General features: G+C 39.3%; 1 protein-coding gene across 6 annotated transcripts in view; it reads left to right on the top strand.

Moving 5' to 3' along the window:
* Window positions 1-25,366, top strand: part of GRIA3 (glutamate ionotropic receptor AMPA type subunit 3) — a 272,052-nt gene that overhangs the window by 183,019 nt on the left and 63,667 nt on the right. For 5 of the 6 annotated variants that reach the window (XR_011499627.1, XM_070502043.1, XM_044763538.2 and 2 more), the window contains 5 exons: window positions 2,726-2,893; window positions 7,651-7,755; window positions 8,689-8,796; window positions 9,958-10,164; window positions 21,645-22,021. Coding sequence is in view for 4 of the 6 variants with exons in the window: in XM_070502043.1 (XP_070358144.1) it covers window positions 2,726-2,893; window positions 7,651-7,755; window positions 8,689-8,796; window positions 9,958-10,164; window positions 21,645-22,021 (965 nt within the window). In the remaining 2 variants the exon portion in view is untranslated. Of the gene's footprint in view, window positions 1-2,725; window positions 2,894-7,650; window positions 7,756-8,688; window positions 8,797-9,957; window positions 10,165-21,644; window positions 22,876-25,366 lie in introns of all 6 variants that reach the window. The other variant, XR_011499628.1, reaches the window with a different exon arrangement.

The following is a 25,366-nucleotide window of genomic DNA, read 5'->3' on the forward strand; positions in this document are numbered from 1 at the left end:
ATTTGAAATATGTTTATATTGCAAAATGATTACCACAATAAGTTTAGTTAACAGCCATCACCACCATAGCTAGAAAGTTTTTTTCTTGTGATGAGAACTTTTAAGATCTACTCTCTCAGAAACTTTCAAAACTACAATACAGCGCTGTTAACTATAGCCACCATACGGTACATTATATTCCCAGAACTTATTTATCTTATAACTGGAAGCTCGTACCTTTTGACCACCTCCACTCATTTCTCCCATCGCCCCACCCCCTACCTCTGGCAACCACCAATCTGTTCTCTGTTTCTGTAGGTTCAGGTTTTTTTTTTTTGGATTCCACATATAAATGAGATCATACAGTATTTGTCTTTCTCTGTCTGACTTATTTCACTTAGCATGATGCCCTCAAGGTCCATCTATGTTGTCACAAATGGCAGGATTTCCTTCTTTTTATGGCTGAATAATATTCCATTGTATATGTATATATACCACATTTTCTTTATCCATTCATCCATTGATGGACACTTAGATTTTTTTCCATACCCTGGCTATTGTAAATAATACTGCAATGAACGTGGGGACGCAGAGATCTGTTTGAGATAGTGATTTCCTTTCCTTCAGATATATACCCAGAAGTGGTATTGCTGGATCATACGGTAGTTCTATTTTTAATTTTTTGAGGAACCTCCATGCTGTTTTCCATAGTGGGTGCACCAGTTTACATTCTCACCAGCAGTGCACAAGGGTTCCCTTGTCTCCTCATCCTTGCCAAAACTTGTTATTTCTTGTCTTCTTGATAATAGCCATTCTGACAGCTCTGAGGTGATATCTTATTGTGGTTTTGACTTGCATTCCCTGATGATTCAAATCTTTTTTTATGTACTAAATCCATCCACTGCATTTAGGTGACCTTATACAAATTTAGATTTTCATAAAACTGCCTAGCTACTCTTTGCCATCCTTTGATTTAGCAAGTAATAGGTAGAGGAGAGAAATTCATTTATTCAATATTTTAGGGGGTACTTGGAATGTGGCAGGCACTGTGTTAGGCACAAACAAATGGACAAGGATAAAAGTATGAAAAGAGTACCACAGAGTAGTTTGTGCCTGCTCAGAGGCTCTAGAGGTTGTACAAAATAGAAGGAAGACAATCTCAGGCAGGGATTATTTATTGATAACGCATGGCATGTGTAATGCAAAGTTCCCAGAATTTGCTGAGAAGAACCGTTCAGGCTTATAAATAAAACCCTTCAAATAACTTTAAAAAAACGGAATATTAAAATAGATGGTTACAACGTTCAGATTACTTTTTCTTAGTACTAGTCATTACGGAAACTTGCTCTATATCAATCGGACAAAAAGCCCACTTTAAAAAATGATGTTCAATATTTTTGATTAGGAAATAAAGTTGTCTAGAGATTAAAATCCTGATGCTTAATTTACCCTATATTTTACGAACGTTTCCTTTTGGGCCTTTTTTTTTTTTTTTAACCTGCTCACACATTGGTAAGTAGAAGCTGGAAAAGTAAAAAATTAAATAGCTCTTTTGGCATGGCTTGGAAAGGACTACATTAAGATTGCTGACAATCTATGAAGTCAGCTGGAAAAAAATCAGCACTATGTTGGCTTTACGTAGTACTAGGAGGGGCAGACACAAAGATTTTTTTTTTTTCATCAAAGAACATATGCCCCCTGTTGCAGCCATACTTGATGATTTGCTCCTGAAAGAAAAGTAACATGAGAACAGTCAGAAAAATAAATTGGTAGTCGTAAAGATGACAATGTATTCACTCCCAATTGTATTTGGACATACTATATAGAGAGAAAACTCCCCATAACACGTTTTGCTTCATTTTTAAAAATCAACAGAATTCTATATTCTACTAGTATTTGTCACCTCTGCAAAACAGGGGCCAGCTTATTTTAATCGTACACTGTTGACTCATTTAATGAAAAGGTGTCCACCATGTCAAATTGCAGATAATCCAAACCCTTGTATTGAGTGACTAGCCTCGTCCCTAGCAGAGCACACAATATATCCAAGGAATAGAATGTAAGTGTTCTTGCCTGAAAGAGGTAGCATCATGAAGTATTGCCTGTGAATTGTCAAAGTTATCAGATTTAAAACTCAATAACAATTGTAATTTTCTACAATCCAAAACTAGCCTTGGTTTTTGCTCCCCCCCAGGAAACAAAAACTGATTTATTGCTGGCCAGAGGTCCTAGTTCTCCAGAAATGTGGTCCAGACAGAAATGATTAATGTTTCCCTCCAAATTAATTTCAAGCTGTCTAACTTAGCTATTTCCATTTTCCCCTAAGTAAATACCAGATCTGAATTTTCTATTACAAGCAGCAATAACCCAGTCTTGCTTTAGGATATGCTGTTTCCACTCCAATCTACATATGCTATCCTTTAACTTCACACGGATTTCTTTCTCTCTAAAGGACCTGGCCTTTTAGTAGTCACTCACTCAATATGATACACAGTATTGAGAGCAAGAGAGAGATTCCCTGGAGCCATTTGATCTTAATAATCTTAACATGTGCACACATGCGGTAGGAGGCATTATTCTAGAATGAATCAAAGGCAGGTTTGCCCAGAGAGATCTCTAGATTCAAATAATTAAGAGGGTGACTTCATAGAGCAAGAGGAAGAGATGAATGAAAATCATAAGGAACAAGGCAAGTTTTGAGGGTGTCATTTGTCATGATATCTTGTTTTCCATACATCCATTTTAGTACACATCTGCATTAACGCACGACGCAATACTGGTCATAGCAGAAGCTTTCCGCTATCTGAGGAGACAGCGAGTGGATGTGTCCCGGAGAGGCAGTGCTGGAGACTGCTTAGCAAATCCTGCTGTGCCCTGGAGTCAAGGAATTGATATCGAGAGAGCTCTGAAAATGGTAAAGACCACAATGGATTATTGAGATGGGGGGACCTTAAAAAGACACAAAAAAATGAGACCTCAGGGGCCTGCCTGGTGGAGTAGTGGTTAAGTTTCACGTGCTCTACTTCAGCAGCCCAGGGTTCACAGGTTCAGATTCCAGGCATGGACCTATACACCACTCATCAAGCCATGCTATGGCAGTGACCCACATACAGAAAAATAGAGGAAAATTGGCACAGATGTTAGCTCAAGGACAATCTTCCTCAAGTAGAAAGAGGAAGATTGGCAACAGATGTTAGCTCAGGGCCAATCTTCCTCACCCCCCCCAAAAAAAACAGACCTCAATCCTGAGAGAAGATATACTAAAAATAATAGGATCAGAGTCTATAGAATGTCAGAGTGTGCAGAAAGAAGAGCATGGATATTTATTCATCAAAATCTAGAAATCTAAAACTAGAGGGTTCTTCCTTGAAGCTTGAAAAGTGGTAAACTTAGGGCAAATGAATATTTAGTTCTGTGCTACACTGTGGGTAGTAAATCAAACTCAGTACCCTTAAAAGTCATGGATTGAACATGTAAATGGCTTCAAAAAATTCAAACTTTCCAGAAGTGTGATATTACTTAGGGGGACTGGAATATTCTATAGGAACCTCCTAACTTCAAGGTAGACATTACAAAGGACAAAGGTGTACTCTGCCTCATCATACAAATTGTTAGCCTGGATGACTGTGGAGCTGCGCCAATGTGATAATATTTCTGTTGTCAAAAAGAACCTTTATACTGTTCTACATGGTGAAATGCAGGAACATGATACATTTCTAGGCCTACTTAAGAGGCTTTTCCCCAATGCCCCAAAGAAAAAGCCTAAAGAAAAGTACAAGGAATCAATGGATAGACAGTCAAATAGGTCACTTGTTTTTAGTATTTACTGGGCAGGAGATCATTTAAGGCTTCAAGCAGTGTCCTTTGAACAGATTCCATTATTTACACTAGGAGCAGCATCGCCCATTCATTGCAGCTTTCCAAGCTAAAGCTCTTTCCTGAATATTTTGCTTTATGCTACATGTGCCTGCATGCATTAAAATGAGCCTTCAAGAGTACAAGACTCTCTTATTTCTACTTATTTAATTATCCTGATGTTTGGGACATCCAAATAAACAAAGAGATGGGCAACGATAAGATAATTCTGTGCACAACCCAGCAACGAAGAATTTGTAATGGCCTCATAACGTACATCATTTTGTGTAGTTGGCGCTCTTACTGCTGCCTTAAATTTGCCAAGTTGGAAGCATTCAATCAAAAGGGGTTAGTAGCCCCTGTGTCTCTCTCCAAGAAAGAGATATGACTCATTCTCCCATCATGCAGATTTTTATGTCATTATGTCAGTTCCCTAACAAATGCCCTAAGTGTAGTTTTATGGAGGTAGCACTGCACAATTTTGAAGAGCAGTTAATTAAATTCAACCTTCATAGCAGTTACAAGATTTGTATTGTCAGGTGAAACATAATGATGAGTGAAAAATAAAACTCCCTCAGAGTGAATCAAAAGGAGTTTTCATCAACAAAACCTCAAGGGGCAAGTGCCAGCATCTCCAATTGACTCCCCATTCATACACAAATAACTATGTTCCCCGAATAAAAAACTGCCTACTAGAGTTAAGGACAAGAAATCAATTTGGGTAGAAAAAAATTAGATTGATCATATTATTGCACAAATAGTTTCTGCATGTCTAACTCAACTGATAAAGCTCAAGCTATAAGCCAGGTAAGTAACCTTTCTCCCCAGGCCATAATGATCAAACACTCAGCCAAAAAGATGCTTTACCTCTTTCTGTTGGCCAACCTCTTCTTATAACTCCAGAGAGACTGGAAAGCATCATCAACCTTTTCCAAAACTAGATGGTACCTTGTGATAAATGCTCAATAAAACTCCACTATTCAGAGGGACTGCAAGGGAGGATGGTCTAAAGTACTAAACATTTTACCAGATTAAATGAAATCTCATTCTATTTGAGTTAATTAAAAGTAAGAATGCATGATGTAAAAGTATCCCTCATTGTGACCAGCACATAATTGTTGCTCAACAAATCATTCTTTTCCTTCAGAGAAATCTGGCGAACAAAATGATTGCCTGATAGAAGCTGCTAAGAGGCATGTTTTAATGAATAAATAAGCACACCATTCACTCAGTAAATATTTATTGAGCACTAACAACTATGTATCAGGCTCCAAGCTAGTATGCAAACTTGACATAAGATGAGCGGAGCTCACATTTAAATTGTTAATATGTAAACAAATTCTTTTAAAGATCTTAAAGCCACTTGGAAATTGGGTAATCATTCTCACATTGTACAGGCAGTACAAAGATCAGCCTCAGCCTGGTCTACTGAAATATATGACAATTTTAAGTCATTGAAACTTTTCCACTTGTTCAGTAAACATTTAGTGAGTACCTTCTCTATCCCAGGCTCTGTATTAGTTGCTGAGAACACAGAAAAAGAATGTCTCTCATCTTGAGATGCTCCCAATCTAGTAGAGGAGACGGAAATACATAGTTGATTAAAATGTTATGGTTAAGTTCTACACAGGGTGCTATGGGAACCCGTAAAAGAAGCACCTAATATAGACTGGGGTGGGGAGTGGGGAGGATTAAAGAAGGGATTCCAGGAGGGATGGTGGAAAACTGTCACTGACATTCAATACCAGACCACATCTGTAAAAATAGACTTCTCTCTGAGTGGTAGTCCAATTCTACTTCTGCTCAACGAAAGTTCTAATCATAGGGTCTGGAATCTCTTGGACGTACCTAGACTGTTGTCTAGTTTGTAGGTCATGTTCAGATAGACTGAGTCTTTAGAAGTATACAACTCTCAATGAGTCTTGAAACCCTTGCTGTTTTCGGTAATGAAGAATTTCCTTGCCAAGAATGAATGAATAAGTTCCTATGCCAGTGTCTCTGTCCTGCCTATCTCCTCTCCTAGAATTCAATGCTTAAAATAGAGTGTAAAGAACATTTTATGCACCACAGTATGCACCAGACCCATCCTACTGGATAAACAAGTTCTATCTCAACAAAGGACCTTTTCTTTAACTAGAAGTGTGACATCACCTCTGCAAGCCTAAGCTGGTAGTAGTGCTTAGGTTTGTTGGGTCAGTACAACAATTATTTTGTCTTCAGGAAGTCACATTGGAGCATTTCCCCTTCAAAAGGAGTTTCAGAGTCTCCTACTGGTGGTGGTCAAGCCCACTCCCCTTTTAAAAGATGCTCCTTAATATTTACCATCAATTTTCCCTTCTGCAGCACAAGCCCATTACCACTTCTGACTTGCTTAATAGCTTTTCACTTTCTATAAGTGATGAAAAAGTATTCCGTCCTTTCATCTTAGGAAAATGAGACAGATTCTTTTTCTTTGAAGTAAATTCCTTGACCTTTACTCACCAGATAAGTAATTCAAGTGAATAACAATAATGACATATTTATAGGGGGTCTTTCATGCAGTGTCCCTGAACTGTAAAGTAGGTAATGAAATATCTCCACTCAGCAGAGATGGCCTCTTTTAGTTCATAATACTGGGCCTAGACCCAGGAAAAATTGTGGCATATATGAATCTGCATTTGGAATCCCAAATAGGTGTCCAGGCCATTCACTACCCCTAGCTTTCTTATCTAGTACTCCATAGTCCTGATTCCTTAGACTTAAGAAAGTTCATCTGTCTATGGATTAGCGCCCCCTGGCCTAGCTCTCTGCTACCTCTGTAGCTGGGTATGTGTTAAATAAGGAGAAACTCATCCCTGTTACTGTGATAGCTAGCAAATGTGAAACATCCCTCTCAAGAAACAGAACTAAATTCATTTTGATTAATAATTATAATTATTAATATAGCTAGCTGTATTGCAATACTTACTATGTGTCAGACACTGTTCTAAGAAATACATAGGTATAAGTCATTTAATCCTCCCAACAACTCTGAGGGATAGGTACCACTAAGATTTCCCATTTTACAAATTAGGACACCGAGGTACAAAAGCGTTAAGGAGCATCATCAGGTCATACAGTCAGTAGGTGATGAAGCTAGGATATGAATCTAGGAGCTCCAGAGTCCATGTTATTGAAACCAGCTTATGTTCAGATATTAGGAAGACTAAAATAAGACATAGCCACAGCCTCCAAGGAATTCATGGCTTAAAAGAATGCATTACTTGGGGCTGGCCCCGTGGCCGAGTGGTTAAGTTCGCGCACTCCGCTGCAGGCGGCCCAGTGTTTCGTTGGTTCGAATCCTGGGCGCGGACATGGCACTGCTCATCAAACCACGCTGAGGCAGCGTCCCACATGCCACAACTAGGAGGACCCACAACGAAGAATGTACAACTATGTACTGGGGGGCTTTGGGGAGAAAAAGGAAAAAAATAAAAAATCTTTAAAAAAAAAAGAATGCATTACTCTAGTTAAAAATATACTTCAGGCTACTCCCTTAAGAAGAGACTAATGGTGGAAATTTCAGGCGCTTGAAAAAGTGGTGGTAGAGCCCTCACTGTATCATATAGGTAACTGCCTATCCCACCCACTCAAAGCTTCATAACTAAAAGGCATACCTAGAAAATACTGGGGAGGAAATGAAAATCTGTATAGACTTGATCTGGTGAATATAAAGCTCAATGACTCAAGATAAAAGTTCTCCAAGATTCCAAAAACTGTCAACAGACTTCATCGCAGAGAGCTGAAAGGGAATAATGTGGTATTATTTTGAAATTTTACATTTTCCCTTTCTACCAGGTGCAAGTACAAGGAATGACTGGAAACATCCAATTTGACACTTATGGACGTAGGACAAATTATACCATCGATGTGTATGAAATGAAAGTCACTGGCTCTCGAAAAGTAAGTAACCAAAACAGATATCCAAAGAAAAACTCTCTCAGAAAGTGAGAGCCTTCAGATGCAAGAAAACAGGTGTTAGGAAACACAAAATGCAGATTCCCACACATCATTTTTGCCTTTCCATTCAGTGAATAGTGTAGATATGCTGCAGAGTAGTTTTGTAATCAGTGTTCCATCTACACATTTTAAAGGAGTATTTCCCTCTGAGGCTCGCCCTATAAAAGTGGTAGACTCAAGAATTATTAACAGCTCCCTACAATAAAGGGAAGGAATCACAAATTTTACAGCATGTTGTTATTTAAACAGAAGCTATCAAGGTACATACGGTTTTAGCAAAAGAATTGGAAAGTAGATATCTCTCCACTTTGCCAATTCACCCACCAAAAGGACTCTGGACAAACTACCTTTCGCTACAGCTCAATTTTATAATGACCACCTTTCTTCTATCATAGTAATAGTTGAGTTAGGCATGAACTCAACTATTGAGTTAGGGGATTTAGTAGCCATTTTATAAAATCTCAAAATGTAAATTATCTTGTTCATTTCTACAGGTTACTCATTGGTTTCCCACCCCCACATCCCAGCTTTCCTATAGTTCAAAGCAAAGTATTTTTCTGCTATATGAGTTTAAAGAAAAAAAAGACTGATTATGCTACAGTGGGATAAGTTATTTTACAAAATATCAATTAAAAGTGAGATGGGGATGGGAACCCTCAGGATGAAGGAACAAGCATATCTGTGTGTGTGTGTGTGTGTGTGTGTGTGTGTGTGTTGGAGTCCTGGTCAAGGTGGCAAGACAGAGGGAGAGAGGAGGTCAATCCTTGTAAAACTCAAGCGACTAAAAAAAGTTTCATTCCACAATAACGCTTGAATCTTATGTAGCACTTCTTGAGTGAAAAATAGGCAACCAGGTCAAATGTCTCCTCTTTCTAGGCTGGCTACTGGAATGAGTATGAAAGGTTTGTGCCTTTCTCAGATCAGCAAATCAGCAATGACAGTGCATCCTCAGAGAACCGGACCATCGTGGTGACTACCATTCTGGTAAGTATGGAGAGAAGGTAGGTGGGCTTTCTGTACAGCAAGGCTTCTGTCATCTGAAAAGCATTATTCAGCCAGTAGGGAAGACCTCAAATTCAAGCAGTGAAAACTTCCAACAGGTCAGCTTTGGAATCTCTCAGAGTATCTTGCATGATGATGAACAGCATATCGTCTAAAAAAAAGAGAAAAAATAGGAATTCAGAAGAGTTTCAGATGTCATTCTCTTTACTCCCTCCCCCCAACTATGGGACTGATACTTTGAAATCCAATTCTCCATTGTGGGGGAAACACTGTTGTGTGGAGGAGAGAGTAGATTAGGGTTCTAATATGAGGTCTACTACTAACCTGTGTTTAACTGTGAAAGACACAACTTCTCTGAGCCTCAGGTTGTGTTTTTTTTTAATTTATGGAATGGGTATAATAATAATCTCCTGCCTATGTCATAGACCATTTCAAGGCAATATTCACCATGTAAAGCTTTTCTGAAAAATTCAAAGCCCTGTTGAAATTTGGGGTAGTATTCTCATTTTCTTTTAAAATGTTTTTCTAAAAGCTGGTATGTTTTTACTGAATGAAGTACAAACCCAGATTAAAAATGAGTATTCCACTAGGTTTGAAACTGATTAATTGAATGAAGATTCAGCTGAAGTTTACCTTTCATTTAAATATACATATCAAATGCTCACTTCATCCTAAGTACTGTACTAGGCCCTGATATAATGATGAATAAGCCATAGCCCCTAACCTCACAAAGACCACAGTGCTTCCTTGGGCTTCCCTGGGCTGGCTGTGGTTCCTACATAGTAAATCTGGAGAAATCAAAGGCAGTTCACCTTCATGTAACTAAGAGAACTACCTCTGCCCAATTTGACTAAATCAAAGACTTTACAGATAAAAACTTGTCCTTCTTTCAAACTCTCAGAAAGAATTTAAATCCTTCTCTATTTCTTTAAATCATCAGTTAAGGACTCCAAAGAATGTGTAGGCCAATGAATAGTTGATTGAGGCTCTTCTGCTTATCACGCAAAAATTTTTAAAGGCTCTTTTCACACACCAAACCTCAATAGCCACAGGGTGGGGGGGGGGGGAATTTCATTACTATGTTTATCATCACTTAGAAAAATGTATAGGAGTAATCATTTGCTCTTCCTTCTGGTCCCAAAGGAATCACCATACGTAATGTATAAGAAGAACCATGAGCAACTGGAAGGAAATGAGCGATATGAAGGCTATTGTGTAGACTTAGCCTATGAAATAGCCAAACACGTAAGGATCAAATACAAATTGTCCATTGTCGGCGACGGGAAATATGGTGCAAGGGATCCAGAGACTAAAATATGGAACGGCATGGTTGGGGAACTTGTCTATGGGGTAAGATTTTTTTCAACTCTATTTTCATCTATTTCTATGCCTTTCAATTAACAAAGAATTCAGAGGATTTAATTTCCAAGTGCAATACTCATCCAATTGTATAGTTTTCCTATGGTCTATAAGAAAAACGCTTTCTTCTACAGTTGAATTCTGTAAAGGTAACTTGTCAATAGCATTCTCTGAGCAACAGAATTATTCTCCTAAAAGAAAAGTAGAATCAGGGAACTGTATTTGGCAATATTAAGTACAGCCTGCCCTCTATTGAAAATCTGTTCCTTCTGTGTTCACTCTCTCAGGTAGCAGAATCACCGCCCACCTCATTGCCTAAGCAACCCAGTTATCTTTCCTAATTGCTCCCCTCATATCTCGTCAGTCACCATGTCCTATCAATTCTACTCTTATGTCTCAAATCCAGACACACTCTTCATTACCACCATCATCATCATAGTTATGGATCTTATCATCTGTCAGTCATTTAACTGGTTCCCCTGCCTCTGCTCTTACTCTGGCAAATCAGATCTCCAAATTATTGTAATTTCCTACTTTAAAAATCAGGATAAAATTCAAATTCCTTAGCATGGCAAATAAGGCACTTCATAATCTGGCATCTGCCTATCTCTCTAGCTTCATCTTGTTCTCTTTCCCCTTCACCCTCAATGTCCCAGCTATAGCAAGGTGTGTGCTGTTACCTGAAGGTGCCTAGCTCTCACTTAAGGCATGCCTGGAAGTGCCTTTGCCTCTCTTCAACCAGCTAACACCAGTTACCAGTCCTCCAGAACTCAGAGCTATCATCTCTTTCAGAAAGCCTTCCTTAATCCCATTTATCCACCTGCAGTCTGGTTAGGTGCCCCCGCTTTTTGCTTCCTTATGGTACTTTTTGCTTTCTTATAGTACTTTTGAAACTGTATTATAATTATCTATTTACAAGGTCAGCTGCCCCAACTAGGCTATAAACTCCTTGAGGATAGAAGCCATATCTGATTCATTTCAGTATCCCAGAGCCTGACACATAATAGAAGTTCAATAAATACTTGCTGAATGAATGAATGAACAGAATGACTCTGTCAATGGCTTGCCCATGGGCCAAGTACAAAGGAATTATACTGATAATCAGGCCTTTTAAAAGGAGGTACAGCAGTATCTTCAGAGCTCCTCAGCGGCTTAACTCTAAAAGGTTTTAGCCTCTGATTAGGAATATCAGATCTTGGGCCACCCAGTGAGGCATATGAAGACAAGCAGAACTGTGCATAAGAACTTCCCATTGGGTGGTTAGTCACTAGAGAATCAACCCAAGTGCAAGTAGTGGCGGCAAAGGTTTAGTTCTAACAGACAAGGATTACTTGCAATGACCAGTCCCTGTCTAGACAACAGGTTAGGGGAAGATAGAGGAATCTAGGAGGTGGATATACTGAGAAGAAGCTGGCAAAAAGCAAACATCCAAGTTATCTGTTGGACTGAGGTTCAGGATAAGGATTTTAGTGCTTGAGATGGGAGTCAGCAAGATTAAGGTATAGCTCTCCAATCGTAAGATAGTACTGGGGTCGCTAAATAAGTTTGCAGAACAGGTCCTCAGGAACAAGCACAAAGGCAGAAGCTCATTTCTAAAAATAAGGCCACGGAAAGGGAATTAAGGCTTAAAATGAGACTGGACCTCAAGTATCAAAACTAGGGCACCATCCTCCAGTCAGAGAAGCAGCAAGGCAATTTGAACGTCAGCCCCCAGCTATGGGGCTGGAGCCAGTTATCTCCTGTCTTGGGTCAAGGTTGGTCCTGGGAACTGGGGCAGGGCTGAGTTGCAGATGAGATTCAAGTGAACCCAGTTATAAGAAAGAGAAGAATTTCTAACATCAGAGAGAGGGGGCTAAGCAAGAGTCAGAGCATCTGTTGTGCTTTCTGAGGACCCTAAGAAGCTCTGAACCATCTTGACACAACTCTAACCTCTCACTTTATGAGCTAGTGATCAAGTCGTCTTCTGTTTCCTGTCCCTCATCTCCCCAACACTCAGGCTCCAAGAGGTCCTCACTCATTCACAGCTCTCCCCTGTTCTTAGCACATTACCTGGTATATAGTAGATACTCACTTTTTGTTCTAATGAATGAATGCCTGGTACGCAGTAATGCCCAGCCCAGAATTTAATATTCATTAAATTGAGTTCATGGTAGGAGGTAATCTTATAATATTTTTATTATTATTATAAGCTGCTATTTGCTGCATATTTCCGAGTTGGCAGACACTGTGCTAAGTGTTTTACAGGCATTATGTAACATAATCCTTATAACATACCTCCACGGGAGATGCCATTATTAATATCATTCTATAGGTGAGAAAATTAAAGCCTAGAGAAATGAAGTCTCATGGCAAGACCAAACAGTTTGTAGTGACACAATGATTTGAATCCAGGTCTCTGACTATGAAGTCCGTGTTCTTTAACCATTGCCCTATAATGCTCAACAGCCAAAGTGTTGTTTCAGACCCATCCCATCTGAAAAGATAGTTTAAATTTATTGCAAAGGCCCTTGTTGCCTTAACCATATTGGGGAGAAGAGTGCTTGATCACAGAGGCATGGCAAGGAATTTAGGGTATCAGTTTCTAGTCGGCCAGAGTAACTGACATGAGCTCTGCCAGCCTGTTGTCACGCAATAGCCAGAGCTCTCTAGTGTCTCAAAAGAAAACCTGTCACACTGTAAATAGCTCAGTGCCCTCCTGGCATTGAGCAGGATATTAGACACAGTGATGTGGAGCAAGGCAGGTTTCCTAACACTGTTCAGACAAAGACTCACTTTCTCACTGGGTTTTGGTTTCTTCTCTGGCATGTCCTCTGTACAGCACTCAATTTCCACATTCTCTTCCTCTTTTCAATTTGTGTATGCGTGAATGAGGGAACTTGAGAACTACAGAGTCTCTTATTTGTTTAGCAATTTAGAAGCCATCTCTCTACTGCTGAATAGGTAAAAATTCTCCAGGAGGAGACTTCCCATCTCTTCCCTCCAGTTCTTTCTACTAAAGACAAAAGCAATACCCAGGGAAGGCGCTTACAGAAGTGTCCTCCCTCCCTCCTCTGACCCAGAACAAGTTTCTGATGCTTCCTGGGGTTATAACACAAGTTGATTCCAGGAAGCTGAGAGCAAACAAACCCATTTGAGTGGACTGTGAAATCCCACCCTCCTCTAAAACGTGTGGCTATGAAAAATGGACATTCTTATACTTGGAGTGACAGCTCTCTGTTAGGGCAGATGATCTCATAAGCTAAATGTGTCTTCATCTTTACTTAGAAGTTTTAATCTTTCATTATTGGGAAGTTTTCAACTTCTCTATCATTGATAGAAATGGAGGAAAGTAAAAACACAGGCATTCATTTCTGACAGGCCTAGCCTCTTGTGGTTTGCAAGTTGCTTAAGAAAAACAAGGGCAGAAAACCCCCAGTGATTTCCCTAAATGCTTAATAAGCAAAAGGACAGAGAACATGAAACTATGTCTTGCAATTAACATGAAAACTACACAGACAGGTGCTGCTTATCTTTAGGGTATTTTCTTTTATGTTTTTAGTATGTGAAACAGATCAGAATAGGAAAAAAATGAAGAAAGGTAGAGATGAAAAAAGCTTTGCAAAGGAGATTTCGGTATCTGCCATAAAGTCTCAAGAAAGAGTCAAAATGAATTAAATTTGTCAAAGAAGAAAGAAGCCAATCAGCCCCTTTTCAGATGATTCCTAAATGAGTTGTTTTTTCCTCTAAAGAAAATCAAATCAAGGTTGATGTTTGGGGCACCGTGTATCGCTAAGGAGGCTATTTTTGAAACAAACATCAGTAGGACACAATGTGCCCCATTATGTAAGCTCTTCAGAACATTATGGACTTGAAACTGTCCACCTGCTTTTAGCAGTTTTGATTTTGAGCTGGATATCTATAAGATCACCACTTGGTAATTGTCCCCAGCTCAAATGACTTGACAAGTTTTTACGACTCCCAAATAGCATGCGTTTTAAGAGGACATTTTAAAACATTTTGTTGCTATCAGGGCTCTTGGACATCCTTCAGCCTACTTTTTCATTTTACAGGTAAATATGGGGACCAGTCCGGACTGGACACAAGAATTGCCCATTGGTTAATCCAGGAAACCAAAGCCTGCTGTAGGATACAAATGACAGGAATGGTAGCAGGGATTGTGACAAGCTCACAAAATCATGCAGTTTGGCAGAGTTTAGACTATAAGTCAGGTTTCATGACTTCTAGTCCAGTGCTCTGTCCCTCGGGTCACACTGGCTCAGTTTACTAAACTTGTCTGATTATGAGAAGATCGGTGTTGTATCAGATATGGCATCCCCACCTGCCTTCAAAAGGCTTACAATCTAGTTGGATTATAAGCTTTTCCATCCAAGATATCCATCCTGCTTATCTGTGGCCTCCAGTATAAGTATTACACATCTCTAGTTATCACTTGAAATATTTGAAAACCCAATATAGACAGCTGGAGGTTTCTGCCCCTTGAGAGGAGATATGATCTAACGGAAAAAGAGAGTCAGGGAAAGAGCTACAAGGAAATTGAGGTGCTAATCGACAAAAGGACACCTCCCATCTGGCAGCTGCCATGTTCCTTATGTTCCCAACACTTAGAACTGGATAAAGACAGGAGAGGGGGGGAGTTGCCAAAGGCCAGACAAACTATTGCCCAGATCGGTACAACCGGCTTAGAAGAGAGCAGAGAGCTTGGGGATGGAGATGGGGTTGGGGACGGTTGATTTTAGGTCACATCTCCTGGGCATACCCAGACTCCTTCACACTTCCAGGACAAATGGCAATTTTATAGATGATAGTCGCACTGACATTTCTCTACCTAGAGGAAATTATCTCTTAGGTTGTCACTATCCTAAGATAGATTCATTTTCCATTAAGAAAGACAGAAAGTCAATCTGTCCCTCCAACTAAAAGGCAGAGAAGCAAGGGTGCAGTAACAGATGCCAGATATTATCTTCTATTCTTTAGGAGATTACACTGGGCTTTGGCAGAAGAGCTGATGGGTTGATAAAAGTGCCCCTCTCTTTCAAATGATGCATATGAACTCCAGGAAGGAGCATTAATGACACATGGAAGTCTGCCATTCTGAGCAAAGAGAATGGGGAAATATTTCCAACCAAATTTAGTCTCACAAGGCCTTCCCCCAGCTGCAGGGACACTCCTTTGTCTCCACTTTGTCATTAACTCTCTCAGCTCCCCAAGGACAAGGAGCCCTAACCAATAGATCCAGACTGAGACATCTGTTCTGAATAAAGAAACGAGGAGATCCCGTTGTGACACTGCTTGTTGTTGCACAGATTTAAATAGATCTCATTCCTCTCTCCAGATCGTAACAATTGCAGATGGTAAATATCCCATAGAGTACAGCCAAGAAAGCAGTTTAAGTCCTGTCCCCCAACATGCAGCAGTTACAACCCTATTGTCTAGCTTGATTCTGTCCCACTCTTTTCGCCAATACATTTAAACTTTCCAAAGGAAATGTCTGCTGAAGGCTACTAGAACCTTACGGTTGATAAAGGAATAAGAGGTCATGTCATGTCTGGCTCTTCTCTTGGATAACATATAATATTTTATGCATCACACACCAATACATTGCCTACCCCCTCTCTCCTGTCCTCCTCCTTGCTTTCAGAAAGTGCTTTAAAATTGTGGCTGACAAGCTCCTGCTCATGCATAGTCTCCAGGTGGGTTAAAAGTTTCGTATCAGGTAATCAGATAAAAATACTTTAAGATATAACATAAGCCTTTCCGCTCAAAAAAAACTTTTTTTTAAAGATTGGCACCTGAGCTAACAACTGTTGCCAATCTTCTTTTTTTTCTCCCCAAACTCCCCCAGTACATAGTTGTGTATTTTAGTTGTAGGTCCTTCTAGTTGTGGCATGTGGGCCGCCGCCTCAGCATGGCCTGATGAGCGGTGCCATGTCCGTGCCCAGGATCCGAACCAGCGAAACCCTGGGCCGCCAAAGTGGAGCCCGTGAACTTAACCACTCGGCCACAGGGCTGGCCCCTCAAAAAAAATTTTTAAGCAACATTTAAACTAAGTGTCGTTTCTGTCTTAAACCTGTCAGACTCTTAACTGCATCATCCCTATATGTATGAATTTGTTGGGTTTTAAGTTTTATGAAATCTACAACTTTGGCAACTCACCTCTGAAAGGAATTATAAATCCCTTCGAGCTAAATCCCCTCCAATAATGCAGTTGCTCTGGGTTCGCCACCGCTGAGTGGAAAAATCAAACCTAATTTGGTGTGTTTACTGAGCCCACAGAGCCACTCTTAAGCTGCTTGATTAAAATCCATTAAGTAGTTAAGATACAAGCAAAAGCACTACCAAACTCTTACCCTGAGCTCTTTCCATTCGCTGGGTTTTGTCTGTCACCCGGAGCACCCTCATACCACCTACTTACCTACCTAAGTTGCTGAAAATGGCCTACCTACTGCTGTTTCTAGAAGCACAGGCAGAGGCTTGAGGACAAAAGACTGCTGGACTGGTTCAGGACACCTCAAGTGAGGCACTTCACTACTGAGTCAGAATTTCACCTACTCTCTAGCTCCATCAATAATTCTTTTTTTTTTTTTTTTGAGGAAGATGACCCCTGAGCTAACTACTGCCAATCCTCCTCTTTTTTGCTGAGGAAGACTGGCCCTGAAATAACATCCATGCCCATCTTCCTGTTTTATACATGGGATGCCTACCACAGCATGGCTTTTGCCAAGCGGCGCCATGTCCGCACCCTGGATCTGAACCGGCAAACCACAGGCCGCTGAGAAGCGGAACGTGCAAACTCAACCGCTGCTCCACCAGGCCGGCCCCTCCATCAGTAATTCTTAACACTCTAACCCAGCCATAGCTGGCTATCATAAGCAGCAGAGACCAGGAAAAGGATGCCATTTGGGGAGTGGCCTTTTTCACTTTTTCCTCAATGTTGGCCTCCCAAATCTTTAACTTGCCTTGAAAATGATCTTCCCCCTCATCTGCATGCTATGGCAGTCGCAGGGGAGCTAAATGGGTATTTTCTGACACTAGTTACCTGCTCCTCCCCATTTCCTTTAATAATCATGTTGATTGCTCTACAGACAGTATGCCAAGCAGGTCTTGAGCTCTGAAATAACCAACCATCACAAAATCCTTTTCATATGGAGGAGGGGATAGTGATGGCAGAGAGCAAGGGCTTCTCCAAGGCTGGCTATGAGCTGATATGACAGTTCTGCTGCTTTGGTCTCACCAAGCATACAAGAGATGGGAGGCGGGGGAAGGTGCTAAGTCTCCTACCCAGCTGGCTGTCCTTGAGGCTTGATCAGTAGCTCCCTGCCTTTCTCTTGATTGAGCCTTCTTCCACCTGCTTTTGCTAGTCCTTTGTCTTTTTCCATCTATAATAAGTTTTTTTTTTAAAGTTCAGCACGGGGAATTCTCATTTTGGAGCCAGGTCCACATCAATGAGTCTTAATTGAGCACAGCTTTAACGCTGTTCTACATTGAATGAGCACCCTCCAAAAATCAAGCTCCATCTTCTTTGAAAAAGCTCCTTAGAAAGAAACAATTCAAAAAAGGTAGAAAAGCCAAGCTGAGGGAAAAAGGCAAGTACCTGAGGCGAGCAGGTTCTTCCCGTTGTCTTGTGTGACTTCAAAAGTACTTCAAACTAAGAATGGCTTCCTTTGGGAATCTCTTCTTTTGCTCCGTGTTCCTGGGAACCAGACAAGAAGTCTCTCTTTGTCTATCTAGCCACCTCTTATTAGTATTTAGCTGTGCTTATCATCTGGTGGGTGTTTCAGTTACCGAGTTACTTCTTTTCTCCTAAAGGGTGTCAAGATTCTCAAACTCCTTTCTTTACCTGCTTGAAAAAGAGCTCAGTTCCCTTAAATTCAGTCCAAAGTGATTTTCTCTCACAAATGCCTCTTATTTCTTCCTTCCAAAACAAAGAAATGGCGATTTCTCTTCAAACTATCAATTATTTAGACTTAAAAGATCAAAAACGAGTTAAATTAAGTAGTTAAATTCAAATAACATCAAACGGGAAATGATACTAGTAGGGTATTGGAATGTTCTAAGTAGGAGACAGAAATATGTTGGCAAGGATAGAAGGTGGCCTTATCTGTGAATTCTCTTGGCATGACAAGGCACTTTCTAGCTGGCTCAGACTCTTTCTGCCACAAAAACCCACTAGCTTTCTGGCCAATTCTATTCTCTTCAGTAGCTTTTGTTTCTATGACCAGGTTTGGTCCCAGGCAAAAGGGTAAAATAGATAAAATTTGTCTTTGGCTCCCCTCTAGTTAGAAATGTGGAACTGGCGATTCAGGAGTTAGCTGCAATGAAGGGAGAGGTGAAGCGATAGGTAGTAATACCCGGGGGGGAAACGTGAAGGACAGAACCCTTAAAGGAGTCTTGCTTATTCCACAAGGCTTCATTGATTATCTCCTAAGCCAGGCCCTGTAAATAGACTCTGGAAGTGCAAAGGTGCACCTCGATTGAGAGAGCAGAACTAGGAAGAAGAGCCAGAGAAGGAACATTCAGAGAGGTAGGAGGAGAAACCAGTCTTCAGTATCCAAGAGCCAAAGAAAGGGTATAATAGTGCAAAAGACCACTGGTGTCACATGAGCAGTGGATGTCTGTGGGAAGTTCTTTGAATTTGATAACCAAGTATATAGTTCAGGAAGCAATTTCAGTAAATTGGAGGGGACGAAAGTTAGATCACAGGTGTATAAGGACAAAGTGGTGTTAAAATCAACAGATAGTAAAGTTGTATTTTTACAAGAAGACTGATGGTGACAGGGAGAGATGTCATATGGTTAAGAGGGTAGCAGGATCAATAAAAGGTGGGAGGAGTGGTTTTTGTTTCATTTTTGTTTGTCAATAAACAGAATTACCTGAGTATGATTTTAAGTGAATACTATTAATCAATGGTTTTCAAATTACAGCAAGCATTAGAATCACCTGGAGGGCCACCTGAGGCACCGGCCCCCCCACAGAGTTTCTTATTCCATACATCTGTGGTGGAGCCTGAGAATTGGCATTTCTAACAAGTTCCCAAGTGACTCTGATGCTGCTAGTCAAGGGAATCACAAGTTGAGAACCACTGGAATGGACTGAGAAGGAAAAATTAGTAAAAGAGAATAAATGGAGCTGAGTTTTGAGATGAGACAGAAGAATATGGGATACAAGGAATAAGTAGATTAAATCTTAAAAAGAAAGAGTTCAGGTGCCAGCCCAGTTGCATAGTGGTTAAGTTTGGTGCACTCCACTTCAGCAGCCCTGGTTTACAGGTTTAGATCCCAGGTGCAGACCTACACCACTTGTCAGTGGCCATGCTGTGGCAGTGACCCACATACAAAATAGAGGAAGATTGGCACAGATATGAGCTCAGGGCCACTCTTCCTCAGCAAAAAGACTAATAATAATAAATAAATAAATAAAAATAAAATCATTTAAAAAAGGAAAGCGTTCATTTTCTATGATATGGGAATCACAGAAGGGATGGATGAAGATACAGCAATATGTTGAGAAGGAGAAGGGGGACACTGAGGTGCTAGAGCTCATATCAGATGGCTTCCATCTTCTCCATAAAGAATGAGGCAAGATCATCTGCAGAGACAGTAGGACTGGTAAGGATTAGGGACTGGGGAAAGTTTGAAATAAGCCTCACTCACAGACTTAGAGGAGAATCAACTTTACAGTGATAGACGGTGGATTTAATTTTAGAAATGGTGAGTTTGAGATAGTAGTGAGCCATCAAGGTAGATTTAGTCAGCAGGCTGTTGGCTTCATTAAATGCATACTTTCTGCACCTTCCACTAGGATATAGGATGTCCTCCATGAGAGTAAAGATTTTTGTCAGTTTTGTCTGTCTTGCTCCCTGCTTCACCCCTAGCACCAAAAGTAGTGCTTGGCACAGAATAGGCGCTTAAATATGCACTAAACGAACCTGAGAGGTGTTGGCTGAGGCTGATTATTGTACATAGAAGTAGTATATAGAAGAAACCTGCAAGTATCTGTGGAGTTAGAACATTATGGTAGTTAGGAGGGTGAGTTCTGGAATCTGAAGACCAGGGTTCTAATCCCAGCCTCTCAGTGCCTCAGTTTCTCCTTCTTTAACTTGGGAGTGATTGTGTACCAACCTCCAGGTTAGTGTGAGAATTAAATGAGATTATATATATATATATATATATATATATATATATATATATATATATATATATGGTGCTTAGCACAGTGCCTCACAAAGAGTAAACGCTGAATAAATGTTAGCTGGCTATTTGTTATCTGTATTTCCCCTTAAATTAATTTAAAAGTGTTTCTTAACTATTTTGAGTCACCATATGTAATTCAAAGTAGTAAAACATCATTTCTTTAAAAACATACTCTATCTCTTCCCCTACCCCTCCCCACTGGTGGGGATATTGAGACATAACTCTATTTAACAGAGAAAATAAATTATCATCAAAATTTGCGTTTTCACTTTATATCTGATATACCATCCAAAAGCCTTTCCTTAGTCAGAAGCATTTTTCTAGGTATGCATTTTAAGGCCTGCCTCCAGACTAAAACCTACTGCTGTCACAAAGGAACAATTGTGGAATACAAAAGAAATAAGTGCAGAAATTCCTAGTGCCTATTTTCATGGGATTAATATAAAAACATCGCCTGCCTTTGCCTGAGCTAATTCTGCAGTTGCACTACTGACACATTTATTTTGTTGATCCAATACGTGTGAGTGCTACACTGATATTTATCGCTCAATGTGATGGCTTACTATATCAATTAATATGTATTCTAGTAACTACTTTACTCTTGTTATTGCCCATGCAGAATTCTTTCATGTTTGCATATATCATATTCAATAATCAACAACTTATTTTCTAGGCATCTACAATTTCCTTAGTTTAGGATCTGCTGCAGTGATAGATACCAAAAATAAAAGATTGAGTCACTCCCTGCAAAGAACCTATGTTTTAATAGACAAAAAACAATTCAAGAGTAATAGTGAACACTCAAATATTAAACTGAGTACTGTAAGTCCTTTGTTGCACCTCATGGTGAGGAGGGAGGCACATGTAGGAAGTATAGACTATTATGCTTACCCCACAAGAATTTCCAGTCAAGTGAGGGAGATAAGACATAAAAGCATGAAAATTAAAATAAGAAAACAAGAGTTAAACAGTGATATGTCACAAGGGAGTACAAGTTGAATTGCCAAGTAGCAAAAAAAATTTAGGAAAAAAAATTGAGTCAGTTGCTCCAAGCCAATATTTCTCAGAGAACAAAAGGTCAGCCAGTGTTCTTTTCTTAACTCACCATCAAGTTAAAACATTTTAGAACCCATTGAATGCTATTACTTTTCTAACCAAAGCGTTGACAAATCAATTGGTTGTAGTGATTTAAGACTTTATATTTCCACCAATGAGGTATATTAAGTGGCAAATGACCAATGGAAATACTGTTTCTAAAAGACAAAAAAAATTTTTTTCCAGAGGGCTGATATAGCTGTTGCTCCACTCACTATAACGCTGGTCCGTGAAGAAGTCATAGATTTCTCAAAGCCGTTTATGAGCCTGGGCATCTCCATCATGATAAAGAAGCCTCAGAAATCAAAACCAGGCGTATTCTCATTTCTGGATCCCTTGGCTTATGAAATCTGGATGTGCATCGTCTTCGCTTACATTGGAGTCAGTGTAGTTCTTTTCCTAGTCAGCAGATTCAGCCCTTACGAATGGCACTTGGAAGATAACAATGAAGAACCTCGTGACCCACAAAGCCCTCCTGATCCTCCAAATGAATTTGGAATATTTAACAGTCTTTGGTTTTCCTTGGGTGCCTTTATGCAGCAAGGATGTGATATTTCTCCAAGGTTTGTTTCTGTGTCATACCCAATGCCTCTTTGCATTTTATGGCCGTGATCCATTCATGTACATCTGGTACTCACCCATCTCAAGTCCGGATTTCTTTCATTTAACATTCCACCCAGTGACAAATTATCATCGAGCCATTTCGTTTGCTTGTGTCCATGAAGTGAGTGTGTTTTGGGTGTTGGTTTGAATGTCTTTCATGCATTTCTATGGTATTGTATATTTGTACACATTACAGCAAACATTTGAACTCTGGATAAAGGCAACATTGCCAGCTAATATTGATATTATTTAGATAAAGCTAATACTAAATCTCGATCAGATCAAACAGGTATGGTTTCCTCATTAATTGAGATAAAACATTTTCTCATTTGTCCAGAAATTAGATCTAGAAACAATTTGAAAGAAGATAGAACTCATCTTTAAAACTCTCCTACCTTCCCCTTTCAGTTTCCTCACTTTTTCATTTTGTTCTCACACTGCCTAGAATTATTCCTTGTAGTATCTCTCCCAAGTTTTATAACTAAAATTATAAAATTTCTCAAAGAAAACATAAGAGGAAGTCTATGTGACCTTGGATTGGACAAAGCATTTTCAGAACACAAAAAGCACAATCCATCTGAAAAATTGATAAACTGGACTTCATCAAAATTTAAAACTTTTGCATTTCAAAAGACATCATTAAGAAAATGAAAAGACAAGCTACAGACTGGGAGAAAACCTTAGCAAATCATATGTCTGATAAAGGGCTTGTATCCAGAATATATAAAGACCTCTTGCAACTCAATAAAAAGAAGACAAACAACCTAATTTCAAAAATGGACAGAATATTTGAATAGACATTTCCCCAAAGAAGGTATGCAAGTGACTAATAATCACATGAAAAGATGCTCAACATCATTAGTCACTAGGGAAATACAAATTAAAATCACAATGAGATCCTTCTACATATCCTCTAGAATGGCTATAATCAAAAAGACAGACAACAACAAGTGGTGGCAAGGACATGGAACGACTGTAGCTCTCTTCCATTAGTAGGGTGAATGCAAAATGCTACAGCCAAATTGGAAAATGGTTTGGCAGTTTCTAACAGATGTCCACTTAAAATATGACACAGCAATCCCACTCTTAGTTATTTACCTGAGGGAAAAAAAACATATCCACACAAAGACTTATACACAAATGTTCATAGGAGCTTTATTTATAATAGTCAAAAAGTAGAAACAACCCAAATGTCCACCAACAAGTGAACAGATAAACAAAATGTGGCATGTCCATACAATGAAATACTGTTCTGCAATTAAAAAGAACAGACTACTGACACATGCTACAACATGGATGAACTTTTAAAACATTATGTCAAATGAAAGAAGCCGGGCACAAAAGGCCACATATTGTGATTCCATTTATTGAATTGCATTTATTGAATATCCCATATTGTATAATTCCATTTGTCCAGAATAGGCAAATCCATTGAGAGAGAAAGTACGTTCGTGGTTTCTGGGGGCTTGAAGGGAGTGGAGAGGGGCTAATCAGGACCAGGATTAGGGTGAGGCAAGTGAGGCAGGGTAGAGCAAGTACAGGAGTCAGATCCAGTCTATTTAAAATTCTGATATTTTGTTCATCATGGGTTTTTTGCATTAATTTTGATTTGTTAATATATTGCACTAAAATGTTATTTATCTTGATCAATGAGACTTTAGTACCCCCTTAAATTTTGTGCTTGGGGCACAGACCTCACTTGCCTTACCCTAGTCCCCGCCCTGTCAGGATTAACTACAATTGGGCATGAGGAAATTTTTGAGACTAATGGAAATGTTCCAGAACTGGATTGTGGTGATAGTTGCACACTCTAAATTTACTAAAATCATTAATTATACACTTACATTGGTGAATTTTATGGTATTCAAATTTAATCTCAGTGAAGCTATTGAAAATATCAAATGTGAATGTCCTGGGCCTCACCCACTTAAAGTGTTAATGCACCTAAACAAAAATGGTGGTGAATTCATACTCATAAAATATTGTAAGCAAGTGTAACATCTTTATAATCAGAAAAAAAATTTTTTTTCTGAAATAAGTTGTAGCTTTGGTAAAATCGATCATTACTGCAAATATTGGCCGGAGTCCATTTATATAGGGATTTTCATTTAGAATATCAGGACTCCAAAGGTTACCTACCATGTTCTTACCGCATACTTCATTTTGAGATTATCCACTTGGAGCACAAAACATTTAAAATGAAGTTTTGCAGTAGAACTCACTGGTAACCATCTTCAGTAGCTTTTTGGTATAACATGTTGTGAGGCAAGCCTCATTTGTCTAAGTCAAATTTTGTTGCCACCCTCAATCTGCTTGCTCAGATTCTCCAAATTATTTCACTCACTCTTCCTTTTGTGCTTATAATGTGTGTCGTTTTGTGATATCATCTGGGAGTTCATTTGTTTTGCTAGTTTCCTTCTTATTTTTTTAAACGTTCACTTCAAGAGACTAGGGTTTCTGAATGATCTCATAATTGAATGACTTTTAACATGGCTGGTATTCTTTGTTGAGACAATACTGAAGAGTCATTAAGGCTGGAGATTTTATTGATTTCTGTAAGTGAATTTTCAAAACTAAATTTGTGGTATCCTCACTGGAGTGCTGCATACTACTCTGCATACTCAGATACGACTCTTAAAAAGCCATTCGTTTTGAGAAGTATTTATGCATATTGCTTCATTAAGTAATGACTTAAAGATGATGACTTGAAAATGAAAAGCTGAACAGATTTTTATTTTTATTTTTTGTCGCAGAATTTAAGCTGTGGCTCTTTTGTGGCACTGAAATATATCAAATGCTTTTTTTCAAGATACAGATTTTATTATACTGCACTAGCTACTGTCATATAGAGCAATGGCTTTCAAATCTTTTGACCATGGCCCTCAGTAAGAAATCAATTTTCTATCACAACTCAGTACATGTATATGAATATAACAAAAGTTTCACCAGACATTACCCTTACAGTGTGCCATACACTCTGATATTTTCTATTCTGTTTCTTTTTTTGACAGTGCTGGTCACAACTCAACCTAGCAATGGGGCACATGGTCTATGGAATAACACTGATCTATAATAACAAGTATCATTCTTATTGTGCTTTTGAGTAATAAATTATTACCTTTATGGGCTGAACATTTTCTACCATATGGGTGATCCCTCCTTCGATACAGTCTTTTGTGTCCTTCAAAAGAAATTACATCTTTAAGCCTCTTGATAAAATGTTGTACATACTTCTGAGCATATTTATGATATATAAGTAAGGAGGAAACATGTTTCTCCTTGTCTTGAGAGCTCTATTGGTTATA

Source organism: Equus asinus, chromosome X (assembly GCF_041296235.1).
Source record: "Equus asinus isolate D_3611 breed Donkey chromosome X, EquAss-T2T_v2, whole genome shotgun sequence".
Lineage (NCBI taxonomy): Eukaryota > Metazoa > Chordata > Mammalia > Perissodactyla > Equidae > Equus > Equus asinus.